General features: G+C 33.4%; 1 protein-coding gene across 1 annotated transcript; it reads left to right on the plus strand.

The window, feature by feature from the left end:
- Window positions 1–6,718: 6,718 nt before the first annotated feature.
- LOC136027059 (oxysterol-binding protein-related protein 9-like) lies at window positions 6,719–19,872 on the plus strand. Its single transcript, XM_065703991.1, has 4 exons — window positions 6,719–6,888; window positions 12,789–13,097; window positions 15,815–15,971; window positions 19,388–19,872. The coding sequence occupies exons 1-4, from the start codon at window positions 6,866–6,868 to the stop codon at window positions 19,580–19,582; spliced, it is 684 nt and encodes a 227-aa protein (XP_065560063.1). The 5' UTR covers window positions 6,719–6,865; the 3' UTR covers window positions 19,583–19,872.
- The last annotated feature ends 3,803 nt before the right edge of the window (window positions 19,873–23,675 follow it).

Genomic DNA, 23,675 nt, shown 5'->3' on the forward strand with positions numbered 1-23,675 from the left:
TGCAACAGCACAAACACACACAAAAAAAAAAAAAAACACATGAAAGAGACAGAAGGAGAAAATAAAAACTGCTTTCCCAAACCAGTGACCAATACAGACCAGCACTTGAATGAGGCCCCAACCCCACCCATCCACACAGGCCAAACAGCATATCCATACACAATCAACCACAAAGAACAATCCATGGACAGGCAGTCACGTCGTTAACAAGCATAAGTCGTCATTCACCAAACAATAGAAACAATAAAGACAAATAATTCAGAGGCAACAACCCAACACAAGGGCTCATCAGGAGAACACACCCGCCCACAGGGTTTCGCCACATCAAATTCTCTACCCAGCCAAGTGTTGTGGCTACCACAGAATATCCATGGCATCCCCGTGTCAGGTATCACCCCCAAAATACATGCCTATGAAAAAAAAAGGAAATGTAAAACAACCAAGTAACACCAAAACAAGCTTATCCTGTTAATATATCCCTCTTTTTAGCAACAATAGGTAAACTAAATATGATAAATTTTACCAAATCACAAATATTAACACATTGCAAAAAACCTGAATGAACTAAACAATTATAGAATTCATCTTTACCATGTGGCTATTTTTTTAAAAAATCCACTCTATTAGAAACTCATTTCAAAATAAATGGCGCTGCGTCATCATTTCTCGAACCTCCGAAATTAGTTGAAAATTTCTTTAAGTATTTCCCGATAATTCTTTTAATATTTATTTAAAAGTTCGTTATAATGAAAACTAAATTTTTTAAAATTGCCAAGTTAATTTATTTGCAGAAAAACCTCTTGATATCAATTTTTGGCTTAAGATTTTAAATCTATTTTTAAAATCAATATAATTACTACAAATTACATACATATACTACAAATATATATACTGGCAGGGAAGATATTTAAGAGTTTCGGTTTTTTCTTCAAAATACACTATCTTCCCTATTTTCACTTGCAGAACAATTTGGAAAATTTGAACATTTGACCTAAAAGTTGCCTTTCCCATCCGAAGTTCCTTGTGACTTTCTAACTTTCCTAGAAAATTTCATTAAAACTTTCCTTGTGACTTCTTGCTACCCCATTCGAGAACGTCCTGTTTTTCCACTAGTCCTAATTAGACAGCCAAAAAGCGCAATTTTCAGCAAACCAATCATCCCATATCTGTAAAACGAAATCCATCCTTCTCAATCACTCTTTATAATAGCCCTAGAAGGTAGGATCGAGCTATATTTTTGATACAGTTTATTGTTTAATGCCAGGTAACAATAACAGATCGTTAATATAAAACAGTTCGTGGTAACGAACTGTAGTAAGGAGCTACCCGGCTCAGTAGTAACCGAAACTCTAAAAAATAGAATGTTGATACCAATAGTTACATCAAAAGGATCGTATTTTAATGCTGATTTTAAATATATAAGTTTTATTAAGTTTAGTCTGATCCGTCAAAAGTTACGAGCCTTAGAAAGTTTGCCTTATTTTAGAAAATCAGACCATCAGTTTCAGCGTATCAGAAAACCCTACTTGTAGAAGTTTCAAGCTCCTATCTACAAAAATGTGGAATTTTGCATTTTTTGCCAGAAGACATCACGGATCTGTGTTTGTTTATTTTTTTTGTTTATTTTTTTCCCAGGGGTGATCGTATTGACTCAGTGGTCCTACAATGTCGCGAGAGGGCTCATTATAACGGAAATTAAAAGTTCTAGTGCTCCTTTCAAGTGACAAAAAAAAATTGGAGGGCACCTAGGCCCCATCTCACGCTCATTTTTCCCCCAAGGTCACCGGATCAAAATTCTGAGATAGCCATTTTATGCACCATAGTTAAAAAACCTATTAACTATGTCTTTGGGGCCGACATACTCCCCCAAAGTCCTCGTGGGAGGGGCTGAAGTTACAAACTTCGACTAGTGTTTACATATAGTAATGGTTATTAGGAAGTGCACAGACGTTTTCAAAGGGATTTTTTTGGTTTGGGAGAGGGGGCAGAATTTGAAGGGGGATTACGTGGGAGGATCTTTCCATGGAGGAATTTGTCATGGGGAAAGAGAATTTCAATGAAACGGGCGTAGGATTTCTAGCATTATTAAAAAAAATAAAAAATAAATATGAAAAGTTTTCATATTTTTATATAAATATGAAATATACACACACATATATATATATATATATATATATATATATATATATATATATATATATATATATATATATATATATATATATATATATATATATATATATATATATGTGTGTGTGTGTATATTTCATATTTATATAAAAATATGAAAACTTTTCATATTTATTTTTTATTTTTTTTAATAATGCTAGAAATCCTACGCCCGTTTCATTGAAATTCTCTTTCCCCATGACAAATTCCTCCATGGAAAGATCCTCCCACGTAATCCCCTTTCAAATTCTCCCGCCCCCTCTCCCAAAACAAAAAAATCCCTTTGAAAACGTCTGTGCACTTCCTAATAACCATTACTATATGTAAACACTAGTCGAAGTTTGTAACTTGCAGCCCCTCCCACGAGGACTTTGGGGGAGTATGTCGGCCCCAAAGACATAGTTAATAGGTTTTTTAACTATGGTGCATAAAATGGCTATCTCAGAATTTTGATCCGGTGACCTTGGGGGAAAAATGAGCGTGAGATGGGGCCTAGCTGCCCTCCAATTTTTTTTTGTCACTTGAAAGGAGCACTAGAACTTTTAATTTCCGTTATAATGAGCCCTCTCGCGACATTGTAGGACCACTGAGTCAATACGATCACCCCTGGGAAAAAAATAAACAAACATATATATATATATATATATATATATATATATATATATATATATATATATATATATATATATGTATATATATATATATATATATATATATATATATATATATATATATATATATATATATATATATATATATATATATATATATATATATATATATATATACATATGAGCCAAAATCTTTAATTTTCTACTTCAAGTTACCCTTAAAAATACAACTCAAAATAATAGTTAATTCTCATTTCCAGATCCCTCAACCCACCAAAAAACAAATCCCAAATTTTATTAACTTTATTCAACTCATCAACAGAGGAAAAGCATGCCGACATGCTCACAAAACATGCCGTGCAAAAGAGACCTACAGATGTATGTACAAGCACTTACTGATACATATGACAATATATAGATGCATATGTGTACACATTCACATACTTATTAACAAATTTCACCTCTATTAGGCATTCCTTAATTTTATTTTTTAGTGTTGATAGGGGAAGAGATAGACTACAATTTTAACCAAACTTATTCCATACTGTGATTACACAGGCTCATAGAAATACACAAGCAATGCCTTCTTCCGATACTGAATAACAAACAGAATTGACTAATACATTAAAAACTGGTTAGCTGGAAGGATATTTAATATAACATACATACTCTGAGTACTTGATTTGTTTGGTAAAGATGGGTATATAATATCAAACTTGAGTTGTAATCCACTAAATAAAATATAAAAGTTACATTCAAATTATAGTTAACCAAAGCCTCTTTGTATACAAACTTGAAAACTGATCCTTGCGTCTGTCAGCGACAGAATTGCTGATGCACTTATAAGACTTCAAACAAACAACCCACATCCTCTTTCTTCATATGTTGTTGTAAAGAATAAAATACCGAACATTAATAATAAAAGAATTAAAATACCAATAAATAAAGTAGATTACAATATGAATAATTGGAATACAGATAAAGGCACAGCAAAAATACTTCTTTTCCAACTTAAATTTATAATAAGTTAAACAAAACTTAATCGTAATGTTCGATTTCTGAATTGTGTAAACGGCGAAATTGGATACCTAAGGCTTTAAATTGTACCTATGGATTTTCCTTGTCTAACATTACACAGGCATGAATACAAATTACAAACAAATCATCTCACAATTATAGTGTGTTTTCAAACAGGTTCGATGATGTCACTCAATATTGCTTTCATTGATTCTAGGTTAAACTATGAATATGATTTCAAAAAAAAGAGAGTACCTGGTGATTTTGAGTAGAGAGTAAAGAGTCCTATTTTACCATCGGTCGTCACCTCTACTCAAACCCTTCTAAATAGAGTACAGGAGTGGTGTCTCGTTAACTGCGTGACCATTAACAGCAAGAAAAGTCATGTTGTATTATTTCAAACCCCTTACAAACAAAATGAAGCTCAACAAGCACTTGGCCTAAAATATTCTACCGATCTCCTCCCGCAGGTCGAAGTTGCCAAGTTTCTTGGTGTCCACATAGACTCCTCCCTATCATTTACAACACATGTGTCCTATATCAGAGCCATAATCTTGCGACAGGTAAGTATGATTAATCGTGTGAATTATTTTCTTCCTCCCGATATCCTTGTCGCCCTTTATTACTTTTTGATTTACCCATATATCTCGTACTGCGGATCTGTTTGGGGCAATACTTATCCTTCAGTTATCAATAAATGAAAATCTGCCCAAAACCGTGCCGTCAAAGAAGTTTTTTGGTTACCCCGACTATATTCCACCCAGGACGTGTACCCCGATTTTGGTATTATCCCTTTTGAACATATCATCAAAAATTTAATCTATCCCTTGCACAACTACGCTTACCATAAAAATCTTCCTCTCCACTTATTATCTTATTTTAATAGTAATAATACTGAAGGCCATTGTTTCCATTCATCCAACCGTTCCTTCATTGTCCCCAAGCGTGTCTCTAGTTCCGCCCAACGATTCCCCATTTATAAATCTATACTTCAATGGCATTTAATACCCTCCAGTGTCAAGCTATCCAAAAGTTTTCGCACACTATATAACAATGTACCAAAATGTTTATATATAATTCTCTAAATGTTTATTCAATTTGTTTTAATTACCCATGTTTTCTCTTTTCTTTTTTTTTCACTCCTCTTCATTTTCAATTTTTTTTTGTTATGGTCCTTAACGAGTTCGCTTCTAGGATCTTCATTATTATTGGTGTTATGTGTGTTTTTTTATTGGTTTTTTATTCGAATTTTGAATAAATAAAAGAGACACCAGAAATTTTAAATTTCCGTTCAAATGAGGCCTCTTTCAATGGTCTAGGACCTTTGGTTCGATATGATCGTCCCTTGGCAAAGAAACAACAAAATTAACGCTCATACGTGGTTTTTCATTTAGCAAATAATACAAAATTCAACACTTTTGCACATAGGGACTTGAAACCTCCATAGTTGGCTTATCTGATAGGCCAATCTGATGGTTTGGTTTTAATTAAAATCTTTTAACTTTTAGTGGATGTTTCCTCCTTCTTTCAAAAATCAGAAAAAGTTTCGCAGTTTCTTAGCCTCTTATGGGTAATACTAAGCTTAATGAATCTTATATATCTGGAATCAACATAATAAGCCAATGATATATCAACTGATATCAGAAATTCATTTTTAGTTTCAGTTACTATTGTTGCTCCGTTTTGTAGTTCGTTAACACAAACTGTAGGATATATTGGCACATAAATCCAAAAACTCAAAGAATAGAATTTGAAAATAATTTAAATTTAAGAGAATTTGAAACATTATTGGAGTTTCTATTAGCTTTTAAAAGTAAAGATTAAGAATATTAAAGGATTCCCAGAATAGATACCCCCTACCCCTTACTCCCAACTGATTTAAATCATCGAAATGCGATCAGTTTCATCCACGTAGTTATATTATTAATCCATCATAAAAATCATTAAGTCCTATATTCTTTTTCAATGATTTCTTTTTTTCAGTTTGAAAATTATATATAAATGTATGTGCCATAATGTGAAAAATCACTAGATTTAGGGGAAAATCATTATCTTTAGAACAAGAATCACTAGTCAGAAAAAAATCACTAGGCAACATAAAAAATCACTAGAAATAGTGATAAATCACTAGGGGGGGGGCTATCCTGTTATGCAAACAGGAAAAGCATTGTCCTGTTACTAAATCAGTTTCCGCTTTTTGACCATAATTAAACTGACATGTAAAGCTAATATTTTGTTAATTTTGACTTCCATATCTTTCTTGACACTATCAATCAAGCATTCTGATTGATGATGCATGCAAGATACTAGAACCGAGCTCCATTTTCCTTATTCCTCTTTTCAAATCAATGTTAATAACTCTTAATGGGGTTAGTTTCTCTCCTAACTACCTAACCATAATCTTTACCATGCAAAAAACCTTTAAGCCATGTACTTAAGTACAATTTACTTCGAGTACTTATTACCGATACTATTACATTTTTAGTTGTATACTTGGTACTTAAGCTCAAATACTTTTTTGGGGTGCTTGACCCAACACTGTTTAAAACTCAATCGAAGCACGTACGAAATAAAGCTTAGAAGGGATTAGGATTGAGGGAGAGCATGTGCAGCCGTATTGATTTCTTTTGACCTAGTGCAGCAGAAAAGCATTATAGCCTTTATAATAGTTTCATCTAGCTTTCAAATTGCGTGTTTTAATTTATTGATCATTAAAAATGAATGTGTCAATTTATTGAGATTTTTCATCACTAGTTAATTTGATTGCTCTTTAAAATTTATTGACACAGGAATAGTGAAAAATAGGATTTTCCTAATGAGCCAAATGAAAACTAATTTGTGATTCAACCTGTTAAGGGTCTCATCTTTCGAACTAAAACGTATCGTTTCCATATTTGGCAACACAGCTTAGAATAGTTAAATTAAGCAAATAATTTAAATTTGAATACGAGATTGCTTTGAAAATGTAAAATAAAAGAGAATATCGTGAAGTTTCCAGCGTAGGCTTCGTAGATCCATCAGAAAATGAAGTGTTTATTGGGCCACAAACAGAAAAGGAACTTGAATTGATGGCTACGAAGCGTACAGAGATGTATGTTATGACATAGGCTTGACTATGTGAATGTTAGTTAGGGTAGGGCTAAATAACTGTAACCACAATAGTGGACAGTGCCCTCCCTTTTGAACAGACAGTAACAATGTAAATAGTTATATACTGAGCTGCCAGAAGATTATTCTGTTGAAGTAAATACTAGCTCATTGGCTAATGACAAAAGAGTTAGCCTAGCACAATTGAATCTCTGTTTAGAAATATTTATGGTAAAATTATATTTTATTGACTTCTTGCTATCTCAGAAAGGGTTTAGGTTAGGAAAATGAAACTTTTGGGGATGAATCTACAGACTAAAGCATGTCCATGGAACATATTTTGAAGCAACTACCTCCACTCCTCCCTCTAGAGGGCCCTGACCTTTGATGACCTTTAAAAATATGTGTGTTATAGATGTGAAATCTTTCAAAATAGATCTTATGCTTAATTGAAGTACAACATTTTTTTTTCAGCTTCATAACTTTGCTCAATCCCAATTAATAAGGCTTTAAAGATAGGCAAACACATTTCCTAAATTTTGAAATAAGAACATTGATATGGCTCAAAATCCTACTCAAATAACAAGAATTACATTTTCAGAACTAAAGGCAGATAATAAGCAACTGGTAACTGAAAATTAAGGTAAAATGTTGTTTTGTCAAAATTTCAATAGGTATAGACCTATTATGTAGGCAAATTTCAGGGCCCTCAAGACAGAGAAGAAGTAGTGGTGGGTACTTTAAAAAACCTTCCCAGGACATACTTTAGCCTGTAGACCCATCCCTCAAAGTTTCATTTTCCTAACCTAAACCCTTTCTGAGATAGCAAGAAGTTAATTAAATAGAATTTTACCATCTTTCCTAATATGGCCCTTCCTATAGTAAGAATTTTTTCCCATGCTTTCATTGGAACTGACATAGCCCCAAATTAGGCTATAGGCTATAGTAAACTTTGCAGGAAAACATAAAAATTATAGTAGGAACAAAGTTATAGTTTGCCTACTTTATAATAACCTATGTAGAAAATATATATTAAACGTTTTTCAGGATCTCTTTCAGTAATTTTTTAGATGTTGATCACTTCAAAGGAAAGGCTAAATTTGTATATCTTTCCATAACTTAGCTACAAATTAGGTGAACATAGGCCTACTATTGATTGCCTTTTTATGGTCTTTCTGAATGTAGGCCTAAGACTAATCATCACTTTAGGCTACTTAGATATTGACTTTTAGATTCTTTATGGATCCTTAAAGAGTATGTGATATGATTACCTTAAATCACAGCTTGGAGCAATATAAGGATTATCCATCCTTGTGATGCTCCATGAGAAAAAAAAAGAATTTGTTTGGTGTAGATTGTGGCTGTTAGATTAGACTCTTGTGGAGGACTCTGCAGCTTCCCAATTGTAAAGGAACTCCTGGCAGAGCCATTCCCTATCAAGGTGGGACTTGAACATGTCAATTGAAGTAGCAGAAACTGTTTCTTCAGAGAGCTGGTTCCACATATTGATGATTCTTTGGCTGAAGAAGTGGCTTCTATGTCTACTTGGTGAATGCTGCATGAAGAGCTTCAAATAATGTCCTCTAGTACCAGAATGCAAGGGCTGTGCAAAGAGACCGGGAAGGGTATTTTTAGAGAGGATTTTTTTGGTTAAAATAATGTCACCCCTTTTCCGTTGGTATGTCAGCATTGCCAGCTTCAAACGATGTAGTCTTTCTTCATATGGAAATTTATTCATGTTGGTAACCATCTTAGTGGCACGACGCTGGACATCCTCAAGTAACTTCCTATCTTTTTTGAAGAAAGGGGCTGCCAATGACATTCCAACCTCCAGGCGTGGACACACAAGCACCTTATATAACTTCATAAGAACTCTAGGGTGTTGGCTGGAGATGGTTCTTTTTATGATACCAAGGGTTTTATTTGCAGAAGATGAAACAGACTTAGCATGGCTGCTAAACTTTAATTGGTGATCTACAATAACCCCAAGATCTCTTTCATCAGAAACAGCAGAAAGGAAGTTGTCTTGAAGGAAATACTTATGATGCTTGTTATTTTTACCAAAATGAATTACATGGCATTTGTCAACATTGAAAGTCAGAAGCCACATGTTAGCCTATCTTTCTAGACTATCAAGATCTGTTTGAATTGATTGCTGGTCAGAGGGAGTACCCGCTTTTCCAACTAGTTTTGAGTCATCAGCGTAAAGGGTAGTAAGATTTGAAAGAAGGGTGGGTAATTTGTTAACATAGAAGTTGAAAAGTGTTGGTCCAAGAATAGTGCCCTGGGGCACGCCACTTAATACAGTTGTGGGAAAAGAGAAATGAGGAGCCAAAATTTTCCCCTAATCTATAGCTATAGAAAAGGATTAAAATATTGGTTAAAAACTTACTATTTGATTCATCTTCTATTTTGTGAAAGTTATATAATCCACAGGCATTTATTCATCATAATAAAATTGAATAAAAAATTTATAAATGTATTAAAATTTGCCCTTTGGCTTTAAGCCATTAACATTCCTCTTGTTTGTCCCTTCTGTTTTTATATTTCTTGATTTTGTCAGTGTTCAATCAATTTATGGGTATTAAGCTGAAACAAGAGTAATGCATAAAAAATGTATAACTTGGATTACATATTTGAAAATTAGGGATGGGCAGTTGGTGCCTTCAAGATATATTAACTATAATTTTTCTGTAAATTATGAAGCAAGAATTGTTTTCCTAACGTGCATCCTTCTGAAAAGCCCTAGTAATTCAAACTATGGGTATTCAAAACTATGAATACCCATAGTTTTAGTTACTTGTTTGCATGTTTATATGTCCAACACTAATCTGCACAAAAATTGGTCTGATGCCACTTTTTAGGCCTATAGTGAAAAAAAAGTAGTGAAATACTGATAATGGTGAAAGATTGACAAGTTTTGGCTTTTGGCCATCCACACAGGGTCAAACGAAAATGTGTACAGCCATATTGGCTTTATGCAACTTGCTGCAGCTTTGAGTTTTTAATAGCAGCACTGATAATAGTTCTGTCTATCTCTCATGTTTTATGTTTTATTTAAAATTGAATTCCTTTCTAAAGGACATTCCTGGCTAGTTCGTTTCATTCAAGATAATTTAGTTACTAGGAATGGTTACAAATGTTGGTTTCTTAATGAGACAAGTTAAAATTTTCAAAGATCACCATGTCTATTCTTAGAAGAAGTATTTAAATTATGTAATTGACAATAAACAGTTTTTAATTTGGCTCCTTTAGAGACTGATGCACGTTCTTCTGTTAAGTGGCATTTGCATCTAACTATCCAATTAAGCAAATAATTCTAATTTGAACATTTTTTGCTTTTAAAATGAAAAGCAATATTGTGACCCTTTGCCTAAGTTAGCATTCAAGCATTTTTAAAGTTACTCAACTACAAATACGAGACTAGAATTCAGCTCATGAAGCTTGGAAACCGTTCGATATGAACTATGTGGAAATCGGAAGGCATTTGTGACGCATGTCTGATAAACACTGTGCTACAATAACAAGAAGTTATGCAAAATGGAGAATTTCCTGAGGGTTAGATATTAGAATTAAACAATAGAGACAGTAATCAAACATTAGATATTAAAGATGTTATTAGAGATATTAGATATTAAAAATGACAGACATTAGAATTAAACATGAGCTGTTCTTATTGAAATGTAAAGCAAAAGTGAAACCGAAGAAATCCATAGAAAATACCTAACTCAGGCAGAGGTTCTTCAATAAAATGGAGGTTATTATACTGGGAGGGGAAAATATATATTACGGGTGTGTAAATGTAGGTGCTACTTCTAAACATGTATTATAAACTCATCTAAACTTTCTTCCCTTTTCCCTAACCGGGTTAGGGGATAACCAAAAGCAGGCTTAGAAAATATAACTCACTTGTATTGACCAAAGTGTCAGAACAACACAAATTTTGATCTCCTAACTAACTCACTTGAATGTTGACTTATATAAACTATTTTAGGACTTTTCTTTAACTAACTATAAAACCTAAACACACAAAAAAAATAAAGTCTCTTACAGGCCAGAGGAAACGCCAACCAATACAAAGCATAACCATGTAAAACTCAGATAGACAATATCCGGAAAGAAAGTCAATGATAAAATAAGTCAGCTAGTATGATGACTCATACAGAAATATTAATACTATAAGCCAGCTTGTTTCCTAGTTCAAACTCGACCTTGAAAAATTAACACATTTAAATCACTGGTAAAAGTAGTATATATGTGTATGCATATATACAGGAGAACCAGGACATTTATTTGGCAATTAGGGCTGCGGGCCCAACACCTCCCTCCTAAGACAATTGGCCGCCTCACCACCCCACTCGTCAGCATCGCAAAGAATAAAAAGGGAACACAAAATTTAAAATGTACAATAATCTTCTAGTTTTCAATCTCTGACCAATGTCCACTGAAGTTCCAGAACAGCTTGGCTGAGTTTCTACTGCCATCCAACACGTCTCCGATGTAAAACAATTGGGATAACGGACTGTATAACCATCGCAACCAGGGTTGAGGTTTCAAAGAAGGGAATCAACGAGATTTGTGGAAAATAATCGTGCTAATATAGTCATGTAATGCTCAGGCGTTGCCCGAGGGAGGGGTTCATACACACACCAATCCACTGAAAAATGAAAAAGGGACAACCATGTCTAGGGTTCTGGGTCATCAATTATCAGGGGTTTGTAGTATGCTTATATATGAAATTCCTTCACCTCTTACATTTACAGTTGATAGAAACGGAAATTGGGCCCTGGTATACTGGACGATACCAGACATCGATATGGACTGGCTCAACTAGCCTCTTAACTCCAACAGTAGAAACAAATCTATACCTTTGTGTAAAACTACAAAGGTATGCAGCAACGACTGAGGTACAGGGCAATGGTGCACAAATACGAGGGAAACATGACTAAGCTCCTTCTGGGTCCCATTCTATAGGACAGTCATGGAGGGAATATATGTCGATACCAGCACAGGGTATAGATGGGGTATGGGGCTAAAGAGTAAAAGTTTGGGGAGACATGTAGTGACTGGTAGTGGAAGAGTACCTCCCATGAATCGTAGCTTGGAAAGGCTATACCTCGGTATGATAGTCACAACTGGCCAACATTATGGGTTGAGGGAAATGACTATCATCTCGGAACTGAAAGGGAACTGGCAACAGGGGCTGAATTCCTCAGAAAGTCAAAAGGACAGATCTGAAACTCTCTCCCAGGCTTTCCCAATCAAACCCAGCTTTCAACACCTTACGAATTTTCCGAAACTTGTTGTAATCCTTCCAAGTATGTATCTCCATTTGTCACCAAGAGGACAAAAACTTTACTTTCCCGTTAATCTCTTATCGGTTAGCGGTACAAAAACAGTACCCTTTGTGCGAAATTTTCAAATTTAAACATCATGGATACCGGTAGTCAATTGCAATTTATCAATAGTTACATGATTGATCTCAACTTATTATTTTGTTCTTTTGTTATTATTATTAAGTTCTTTTTATTGTTTATTTTTATTTTTATTGAATTAAAAACGTTTTATTTAAGTTATGAATTTTTTGATTATTAAATTATGAAGTTGTTTTATTGTTAAATGTTTTGTTTTCATTATTATTATTTAGTACTTTTGATTTTCCTGCTGAAGACGAGGAAAAAATTGATGATTTTTTTATTTTTTTTTTTATTATCGCGATAATATTTGGCGCTGTTTTTTTAAGTTGGGACCATAAACTAGAAAAAAAAATTTAAGCTCAAATCGCTGCCCTTTTCTTTGCAATTCGGCGCTGATTTTGTAGATCACTGCCGAAAAAAGCTACGTTTGTCTGGCCCTTGAGTTCAAATTATATAATATAAAATATATCATTATTTATGATTCAAGGCCAACACCGATGATTAATGAAGCGGAGTCCGGAGTCCACAGAGAAGTTTTAGCTACAGAATCTGTGAATGGTACTGCCATTTCACCTTTAACTACCAAAGACATAAACATAGATGCAATATATGAAGAAGGTGATGATGAAGATAATGTTTTGCTGGGAAGTCGTAGATCTGTCATTGCTCATCTTGTGTCCCAAGTGAAGTACGGTATGGACTTGACCAAAGTGACCCTCCCTACGTTTGTTCTTGAGAGACGATCTTTACTAGAAATGTATGCAGACTTTTTCGCCCATCCAGATATTTTCTTAAGGTAAATTCGTGATTTTTCCAAGGTAAATTCCTAATTTGTAATGCTGTTTCTTATTTTTAACATTCACAAACAGATGAATGAAAAAAAAACTCACGTGCCGAAAAAAACATATAAGGGTTTGTGGTTCAATAGAAAATATTTCTCCGTTAATATTTTCATATTAATTAAAGTAAAAAAACTAATTTTATCTTAAGTAAAGCAAAATAGATAGCCTCTAACCTCTTTAATAAAAAAAAAATACATGAATCATTGATCATTAAACAAAAAAGAAAATTCCCCCACCTTGTTTCAATCACCCAACCTTGTTTTAATCATCCAACCTTCTTACAATCATCCAACCTTCTTTCAATCATCCAACCCTTATTCAGTCATCCAACCTTCTTTCAACCATCCAACCTTCTTTCAATTGCCCAAGTTATAACTCCTCCTAAAAGATATGTGACGTCGAAGATATCGAATAAAGTGACAATTAAATCAAAAATTTTCATGAACACGAAATCGATGACGTTTTCCTTCAGTAAGTGATTCACGACAGACTGGACATGTACCATGCAATTTTAGCCAAGGAATAACACATTTGTTATGAAATAAATGGGAGCATGAAAGTTTATTGACATTTTCTCTTAGCTTATAGTCTTCCAAACAAACAGAAAACTCAAGGTTTTTCTTAATTTGCTCTTCTGTAATTTTGATTGTTTCAATACTTTCAATTTCCTTTTCGGACAATTTCTTTTCAATAAATTTTCTTGTAGAAGGGACCCTAGCCTCCACTTCATGCTCTGAATCTGAACTGGTGTTTGAATTAGTAGAAAAAAACGAACTTTCGCTAACGGTAGAGTCACTAGCACTGATTGTGTCATCATCAATCACTATCACTGGACTGTTACTGTCAGTCTGAGGAGAATCCAAACTGTCATATTCAGAAGAATCGACACTCCTACTGTCAGTTTCAGGAGGATTTGCTTGCTGCTTATCCATTTTAAAAAATTTGAAAGTCCACATGCTTGATGTATCTACAGTTCATCAGTGCATAATGACAACCAGTGTATACTGTATAATTCACAGTTTCGCTTCTAGTCCTTGTTTTCTTTATATTATTTAACAGCTAAAAACAGATTGATTAGTAGTACCAACTTTTCAAGACTAAAGTAGTTATGCAGCTTCCCAATTCTAAGTAACACAGAGTTTAATATAGAGGATGAGATATAGATGATTTAATATAGAGGATGTATAGTGATGTCATAATATACGTGCCAACGTTTCAGTTCCACCAATTAGCATCCACCTATAATTCTCTTTTGTTTTGTTGATATTTCTTTGTTGCCTCTCGTGCCCAGTCTAATGTATAAAAAAGTAATAAAATAAAATTATAAGCTGGTCTGCAAAAAAAAAACAATGAACAAAAAATAACGTCATAGATCTTCAATGACAAAAAAAGGTTGCAGTTGCTGCCTGTTCTATTTACTCTTTTAAAGGGTGAAAAACTTGCTAATAAAGCTGCTTTATGTAGTGTTTCTGCTGTAAGCATTTGTGCTTCTTTTTTTATATTTCATTTTAGAGGTAACATTTTAGTATCTTGTAGTCGTAAATTAATATTTCAGTATTTTACTAACATAACAGCTTTAAAATCTGCTTTTATTCAATTCCTTGCTTCATGTTGGCCTTTCCTTGAGCCATCCACGTGGGAATCAAATATCGGGCTGAAGGCTGGATATCACTGAACTAAACGTCAGTTTTTTAAAGTACTCGTCTGAATTCAGTGCAGATACCACCATGTGCGTACCAATGTGAACATGTCCTTTTTATTGTCAAAGTATAAGTAAAGAAAATGTGTCAAATTTAACTGACATGGCCTAATACTATTAAGAAAACAAATGTTATAGTATATTTTTATTCCTCGCCCAAAAATGCTTATCAATGTTCAAAACAAAGGCAATAATGACAAATGAATCATTGAAGTTATTCTAATTTGACTAGCTTTGACGTCAGGCATTCTTTTGTCAAAACCTAGTTTGATATTTCAGTGTCCGAAGGACGTATTTCCTAAGAAATTAGAGTGCATTAGATACTTCATGATGTGAAATAGTGTCAAATTATTATTACCATCTGCTGGTAATAGAATATTAAAAGCAATGAAGAAAAAAATTAATGTGAGGAAGGATTACAGTAACTAAAGAAAATTATGTGTAAACGCCTGTCTTATTCTTTGTTTGCGACATTATTAGATAGCTAAAGTGTTCAATCTCGAAACTTGAAATTTAGCAAAAATAATATAGAATTCATCATGGAGATGAGTTACTTACATGTAGTAAATTGCTGCTGAGACCCTTTCACTTCATGTGACTTCTTTCGCCACCTGGGTCCTTTGTTAAGTGTTGAAAATTGTAGTTGCAGCATCAGATGCAACCTGGTAAAGAACAAACTCTAGAAAAGAAAATTCAAAATGCATTTAAAAAAAACAACAACTGACAAGTGAAGAAGGCTTGCTACTTGAAGCTGATTCATAAACCCCCATGTAGGAGAATCACAGTCCTCCATCTTGATCAACAAGGAAAGTCCCTATTTTTTATTTTTCGATTCATGAAATTATGTTACAACTTTTCATAGTTTATCAGAATACGGACAGTTCTGCTGAGAACAATGATTTTCCTTTAGTTTGGTTTCTAAAATTGATTTTAATTTGCAATGCGCTTTTTACCCCCCTTTTTTTATCTTAGGATAGCTGACTTCAAGAGCCCCCGTGAAAGAATGATTCAAGTTGTCCGGTGGTATTTATCTGCTTTCCATGCTGGACGTCGATCTGAAGTTGCTAAGAAGCCATACAATCCTATTCTTGGGGAGACTTTCCAATGCTGGTGGGATGTTCCAGATTTGGTAAATATCTGTTGGGATCCAAGAGGACTAGGTATCTGTAAACAAGAGAAGCCAGTCACGTCGTGAGCTAGGGGCTTTTTTGGCCATGTGAAACAATAAATATATCTATCTGATCTTACAAACTTGAAAACTTAATGCTCCTCCTTGGAATTTTTGGCTATGTGCATTTGCAGTAGCAATCATTGTATGTCTGTGCAATGTCGAACAATTTTCGACGTTTTATTTGTATAGCTTTGGTTTAGATGCCTTCGAGTACCACACGATTTGGATAGTATCCACAATGAACTTCCATATTTTTTATCTAAATCTTTTTTTTTAATAGAACCTCACCCCCCCCCCCTAAAAAAAAAATTCAATCATACGTGACTGACTCGGTTTGTGGCTGATTTTTGATGCCTTATTGTATATAGATTAGTTAATACTGAGATTCAGAATAGCAACTATTTCCACTATAGGAAGTAAAAACTGAGCTTAAATATAGGTTCTGAAAGTAGCTGAACTTCGTTTTGACAGGAGAGTATCGTCTTGTGTGATGAAAATGTCTGGTTCTCAGGGTTAACCCTTTTAGTTTACTTCGTGTTCAGATCAAAGTTGGAAATTTTTCATGTATATCAGGCGAATTGTCTTAATAATTAACTAAATATTCCCATATATATGCTGGTGAAGATTGGACATAGTAATATTTTTTAGATACTTAATTTATATGAGTCCTTATCTTTTTTTTGAAAATTCTTCTAGAAAGACTGGAAAGAATCACGTTTTTATTCAGAAATAGAGAATAATGCAAACATTTCGGTCGAGCCTCCAATCAACCGCCTCCAAGGAAAGAACTACAGCCCATTCAAACCTAGAAGTCCACAGGACAATATAAAAAGGCAAACCTTAAAAACACTTAAAAAAAAGGATTTTTCAAGTCCGGGGAAAATATAACTGAAGAAAAAAAAAAACTTGGCGAGTGGTAATCAGACTTTTAATTGGGAGTTTGTTTATTCCTAAAATAAACCCCTAATTTAAATTACCATCCAATTCCTTTTTTTTCTATCAAGTTGCCTTTTCACCATTGCTTGAGGAAGTGGCTCATCTTAACTTATTTTTAGTGTTTCTTTTTAAGATATTTCTTTTTATAATGTCTTCGGCTTTCTTTCTGAATTTTTATTGCTGTTTCCGCCCTGAGAACTGTTGAGCAGAGATCTCGACTTGTATTTTTTCAGTTTTGCCTCTGGCTTTGTTTTGCATCCTTTTTACTTCTTTTTTCTAATTTTTGTTGTGCTTGTGTGGTATCAGGAATTAGTTAAAACTGAATTCCAATTATTGTTTTTCCAAATCATTGGAATTTGAGCACCTAATGCAGCCAAACCCGTGCTATGTTGATATGTAAATCAACTACATCAATATGATATGATAATATGATATGATATGATATAATATGATATAATATGATATGATATGATATATAATATGATATGATTGATATGATATCAACTACAATCAATTGCCGAGCGTCAATCAACTCTGCGGCCATAGGGGAAATTGTTATAATTTTTAAAAAAATTAGCTATTGAATAAATTACTGTAATGTAAATTATATACTGTTGTATTGTTTTTAAATGAAGAGATTTCTCAACTAGTGTAACAAAGTTTGGGCTCGTTCTCACGTTCAATCAACCATTTATTATTCACATATACATGTATTTATTTGACTAGGCCCAGGGGGAGCCGAGCTCCAAAAACTAGGCCTAGACAAAGGTAAAACAACAATAACGCGCTACAGTACAGAGCTTACTGGTCTGTAAATGTTGCCGAAAACTTTACTAGGAGCCTTCGGATAAATATTCTCAAGAATAGTGAAAACGGCGTGGATCATTAAATATGTTTTATAACATTATTTAAATAAAATAAAAAACTCCAATAACGAGGTGAATTTTATACATTAAAAATGTAATTTTTTTTGGGAGCAGGCTGCTGTAACTATTCAACTAAGCTTGCATGACCGTTATAATCACTGAACATTTTCAATCCTGATCAACTTTAAAATGTCCTGACATTCTTGCTCCAGATCACCGACCTACAGGCTTTTTTCTGTCGCCCAATTGATATCTAACAAGGCAAGGTAATTTCTTGCACCTCCTGATTGTTGGACATAAATAGAAGATGGTGTTTGACCTCACCTGTTGTTATGGATTCCTAGGCATTAACTGCTTAATCACAGTAGCATTATTTCCAAAAATTTAGGGGGAGGGAAAAATGTATTTTTCAAAATCTAGGGAGGGGGTATACGTGTTTTTTTTTTGTATTGACGGGTCCTTTACTGTGTCCCCCTGATTGGTGATCACTCTCTTCAAATGTGGTTTAATTGTCCAATTGATGCCTGAAAATCATTATCCTAGGTGAGCTTAAATATCTTCTAATTGTGACAACTTTAGCTTGTAATTTTCTGTTACCTTAAAGTTTTATTTCAACAAGCTTACAAAATTAAATGGAATTTAAAGTAAATGCTCAAAAATAAGAGAATTTTGGTTGGTAGGGATCCAAAGGCCTCCCATGTCTTACACGCCTTACCTGGACCATTTTCGTATCAATTGCTATAATATTATTGGTATTATTTATGTACTTCTAAACCGAAACTATGAGTATAGTTTGCTATTTTTGTCTGACTCAGTCTGGCAAATCCCGATATTGATTTTGGTGCAAGTTTTACTAGTGTTTTCATTAATATATCATAAAAAACATGAGCACAGCAAAGTCGTTCACTTTGTGCATTATTATGCATTGTGCAATAGACAAGACCAACATTAATTATTGTTTTAGTGTTTTGGTGTTTATTTAGTGTTTTCTGTTTTGTTTAGTGTTTTTGTTTAATTTTAGTGTCTAAATTTAGTGTTAAATTTAGTGTTTTGTTCAATTTGGCTATGACAACTCTCTGAGATATGTTTCCTTAGCCTCCATTTTTTTCTTTATTTTTTACTCAGCACTCCTTATCGAATAGGACCATCCGTTTTTCTTATATTATTTCCTTCTCAAGATACTTCGAAGTTTTTGTGTTTTCCAAAATATGTTATTTGTTACTGTAGAAGTTCCTTGTGTAAACACGGATCATAGTACAAAAACGTTAAGCAAATTTTTTTCGCTTCTGTAAGATTATTTTCTTATGAAGTGAGTCCTTTTAACATTAATTTAATGCAGCCAAATTGAAGCTTAATTAATCAGGCTAATGATCAAAAGTTCAGTTATGATCATCTCTCTCTTTTCTATAAGATTATTACAATAATGCTATAATGTATTGCTAAGCGATAGCGCTTATTTGGTGCAGGCAAACTGGAACATAATTAAGCATGCTAATGATCAAAAGTTAAGCTATTGTGAAAAGGCTCTACAGAGGCATGTCCTAGTTTATTTTTGACTTACCTTTTTTATAGAATGTAGACAAATCAGAGCCCGCTAAAGATGGACCAGTGCCTTGGTGTTCCAAGCAGCAATTGGCCTTCATCGCAGAGCAAGTATCTCTCATCCCCCTGGTTAGTAAATTCTTGTTTTATTGGAATAAAAATATGAAGCAACTGTTTCAGTTTAGTGTTTGCAGGTGGGTCACATTTGCGATGTCATTTTTATAGGTGACTGTTCATTCGATCCTCATGGCCGCTATATTTTTTAAGGCTATTTATTTTTAAAAATTGTACATTGGAGCACAATTTTTATTGAAATAGATAGATAAATTTCATTGATATAAAACTCTGAAGTAACTGTTTCAGTTCAGTTCCGGCATATGGGGCACATTTGTGTCGCCATTTGTATGATTTTCTTAGGTGGATCTACATGGGGATCTCAAGGCCGCCATATTTTTTTAAGGTGATTTATTCTTAAAAATTTCACATTGAGTGAAATTTCAGTTGGAAAGCAGTGCTTCCGTTACATTATCGCTTTTATGGTCGCGGTATTTTATAACCGGCATCTGGCAATACTTTTTGTATATCCGCTGAACTTTCTTGAAGTAAAGATGTCTTTATATATATATATATATATATATATATATATATATATATATATATATATATATATATATATATATATATATATATATATATAGAAGTTCGTTACGTAAGTTAGTTCGTAATTTACGTGTATTTTTTACTAACTAAAACGTTCGTAAAAATTAAAAGTTTTAATTGCCTTTTTAAGTAACCAAAAAATTCGAGGGCAACTAGGCCTCCTCCCCAGCTCCTTTTGTCCTCAAAATCTTTCGATTAAAACTATGAGAAAGTCATTTAATAAAAAAAAATTAATATGCAAATTTTGTTTTAACTATTTATGTGCGGAGAGCCAAAATCCAATTAAATAGAAGAACACCAGATTTTTCAGACTTAAATTCCAAACCCTATTTTTCCCTCTTTAAGATTTTCTTTCCGAATAGGACAAATTTATGACTTGGTTTTTCATCTTAGCAATTTATCACTTTTGGCTAAAGAATTAAAATTTCCCAAAAAATGCAATAATATTGGATGTTTCACAGGGTTACCACTCCTTGGCATTTTCTCCAAAACCTTGAGATTCCAGTCCTTGGCTTGGAATATTAAGAAGGTACATTGTATTAAATATTATCCTCCAAAACATTAATGAAGATAAATATTATTTTTATTCAATACATTGGCAGCTTTTTTTTAAAGCATTGTTGTATTCTTCGCCAGTTAAGTAATTTCTCAAGTAGTTTGATGTTGTAGAATTTTCACCATCACCCCCCCCCCCCAAGAAAAAAATTCTGTCCGACTCGTAAAAACGTAACAAGAATGTATATAATAGACATATTTTTTCTACTTTTTTTTTGTAAACCCTTTGAACAAAATATTGGATTGGGCTATCGTTGTGGTTTCATATCTCCCTCACAGAATTTGGTACTTACTCTTCCTATAACGGATACATCAGTTAGGTACTAAAGAAAGAAATTGAAAGTACATTGTGACGGTGATTAAAAAAAGAGTAATATAATAATAAATAAATAAAAAAACATAGAATCAATGTATTTTTTTCTCATTTATATAAGGTATTATCACATGTAGACTGCAGCGCATTACTAAGAAAAGAAAAAATAAACATTTGGATATCTTATCATCAATAAAATATAAGCATCAATAAAAAAATAAATATATATAAATATATATATAATAAAATGTAAGATACTTTTTTTGCAATATTAGAAGATAGTCTTATTGTCCTAGTCCAACAGAGCATTGTTTTTTCTTCCAGGATCAGCAAATATTTGGATCAGCTACGAAAGCGCTAAATAACCAACCTATTATACATACGTTCACAAATTAAAATAAATTAGTGAACTCGAGTCTCTGATATAATATGCAACTGCAAAATCAAAGTAAAAATAAGACTATAAGACTGGCTCAAAAGCAAATTTAAAATTTTTGCTTAAAGTGTTATCATTTGGGACTTCAACAATAGACACTATACAATTTCGGCAGAGGGGGGGGGGACAGAACCTGAATGTACCCTCCTTGAATGTGCCTGTTTCCACGGTAGAGAATTCAGAAGTGGGTGTAAGTTATATTTCAACTTTATTAAGTTTGCGTTAAAGGCAGCCCAGTATGACTGACATCTTGCTTGAATCCAGGATCAACGGCTAGTAGGGGGACTGAATCTTCACTCGGTTAAAAAAAAGGGATAGTTTTTTTTTTAATTTGTACCGCAAAAGAATTTTAATTACATTTTTAACGCTGTGAAAATTAAAACCATGAAAGTATTGGACGTGCGGATATTAAAATGTTTTTTAATATCACATTTAAAATCACATTAAAAATGTTTTCCGTAATTATTTATGCCCTAAACGAATTTTCCATAAATCATAACCCATGCAGATCTTTTTTTCACACTAGAAAAAATTATTATTAAAAACAATCTTATCAAACAAACAATAACTATCGAGTAAAGATCGGTCCACTTAAAAAAAAAAACACACAAAATCACAAACAAAAAGAACAAAACAAAAACAAAATACTGTAAGTTCTCTGCCTCAATGCGTAAATTTTAATGCAAATCAATTAAGAGCCCAAGACTCAAATCACAGCTATCTAACGGGAATGTCTTTCTTTAAAAAACTCGAAAAAAACTGAGTTGTCAACAACTGCATTTTGAAACTTCCCTGCTTTTGATCAAGGCTTTCAATCTTCAGGGAATCTCTAATTTTAGTCAGCACATGATCAATGAAAAATATTATCTTTCGATCTTTAGGAGAAAATCGCACTGTTTTTGAGAAAAATTACCTGATAAATAAAGATATATAATATATAACCATAAATATATGTAAATATTTGCTGCTTCTCCACAGATAAAAAAAAATTACTGGCATCCAGGATTAAGTGGTATCGGGTTCCGCTATGAATCATCCAAAACGTTAAAAAAAACAATCTAAAGATTAAATCTTACAAATAGCGACAAGCTTTAACCAAGTAGCATCAATTGTAGGGGAGGGGAATGTAACGTCCCCTGAATATTTTTGCATCCCCCTACCTGATTTTGAAAACTACTATTTGGGGGTTTAATTTTAACCCTTAATTATACATGTAGTTTTGAATCGCCCCAAGGAGATTCTCAAGAATAAAGGGTATAGCATAAACAAGTTTGTACCTTTTGACACTCCTGTCTTCAAATTTAGAGGAGAGCTCTGCGACGAAGGTTTGCTTGGACCTGACTCCACCAATTGAGGAGTTCGAATATCAGAAGAACTCTCAACAGAAATGGGAGAAGGTTCCTTCTGTTCTTCAGATTTTGTGCAACTTGACTGGCGTGTTGACTTCTCAATTGTAGCAGTGGATTCGATAAGGACTGGGGTCGTATTTTCAAAAGAAAACAGATCATTTGGTGAATTTGTGAATGGGCCTAAAGATAAATCACCAACCAATCAATCAAGTATAAGCTTCCTAATCCGACAAGAAGTCTCAGGAATAAAGGAATATGATGGAGGAATAGGATAGAGTTACAAACGAGACATTTGAAATTAACTGGTGTTTAGTATAATTTAATTTAATTAAAATGTAGCCTAGTTCTGAGAATTTGACCGAAAGTGAGATAATTTGGTACTTCTATATTCCATGGTACATATTCGAGAAGGGAAGTGAGGTTAATCCTAATGAAACATACAAAATATGATGAAAATACAATAGCCTACTCTAGTAACCATATTATATATTAAGGAGGGTATATATTTGCACATAAGGGGGGGGGGGAGGAGTTCAAACTTAGCTCTATAGTAAGAAGTTCAAACTTACCTCTATAGTCAGAATTGCATTCTGAACCAAATGGAACATTCATTTGCGTCGGAAATGAAAATTACCCCACCCCCTAGTTTGCAAATATACACCCTGAATTGGAATATACATAACGTAGTCTATTTCAGTGAATTAAAGCTAATTGTCTGCGAATAGAGATGGTGAACCGATTGTTGTCTGATTCAGCTAAGCAAAATTTTTGAGTATGTACCATAAAATATGGATGTACCGATAATTCTAATAAGAGAGGATCTCTTAATTTTTTGGCCATAATTCCATTGCTCCGTTTTATTTTGTCAAACCCAAATACTGAAAGACGGGACAAATAACAATTACACCACATTGACATAATTTAAAAGACCCCTAAGAGGAAAATCCCTAACCAATAAAAAAAGCCTAAGCTTCCTAATCCGATAAAAAGCTCTAGTCCTTTGGG

The sequence above is a fragment of the Artemia franciscana genome, chromosome 1 (genome assembly GCF_032884065.1).
Source record: "Artemia franciscana chromosome 1, ASM3288406v1, whole genome shotgun sequence".
Taxonomy (NCBI): domain Eukaryota; kingdom Metazoa; phylum Arthropoda; class Branchiopoda; order Anostraca; family Artemiidae; genus Artemia; species Artemia franciscana.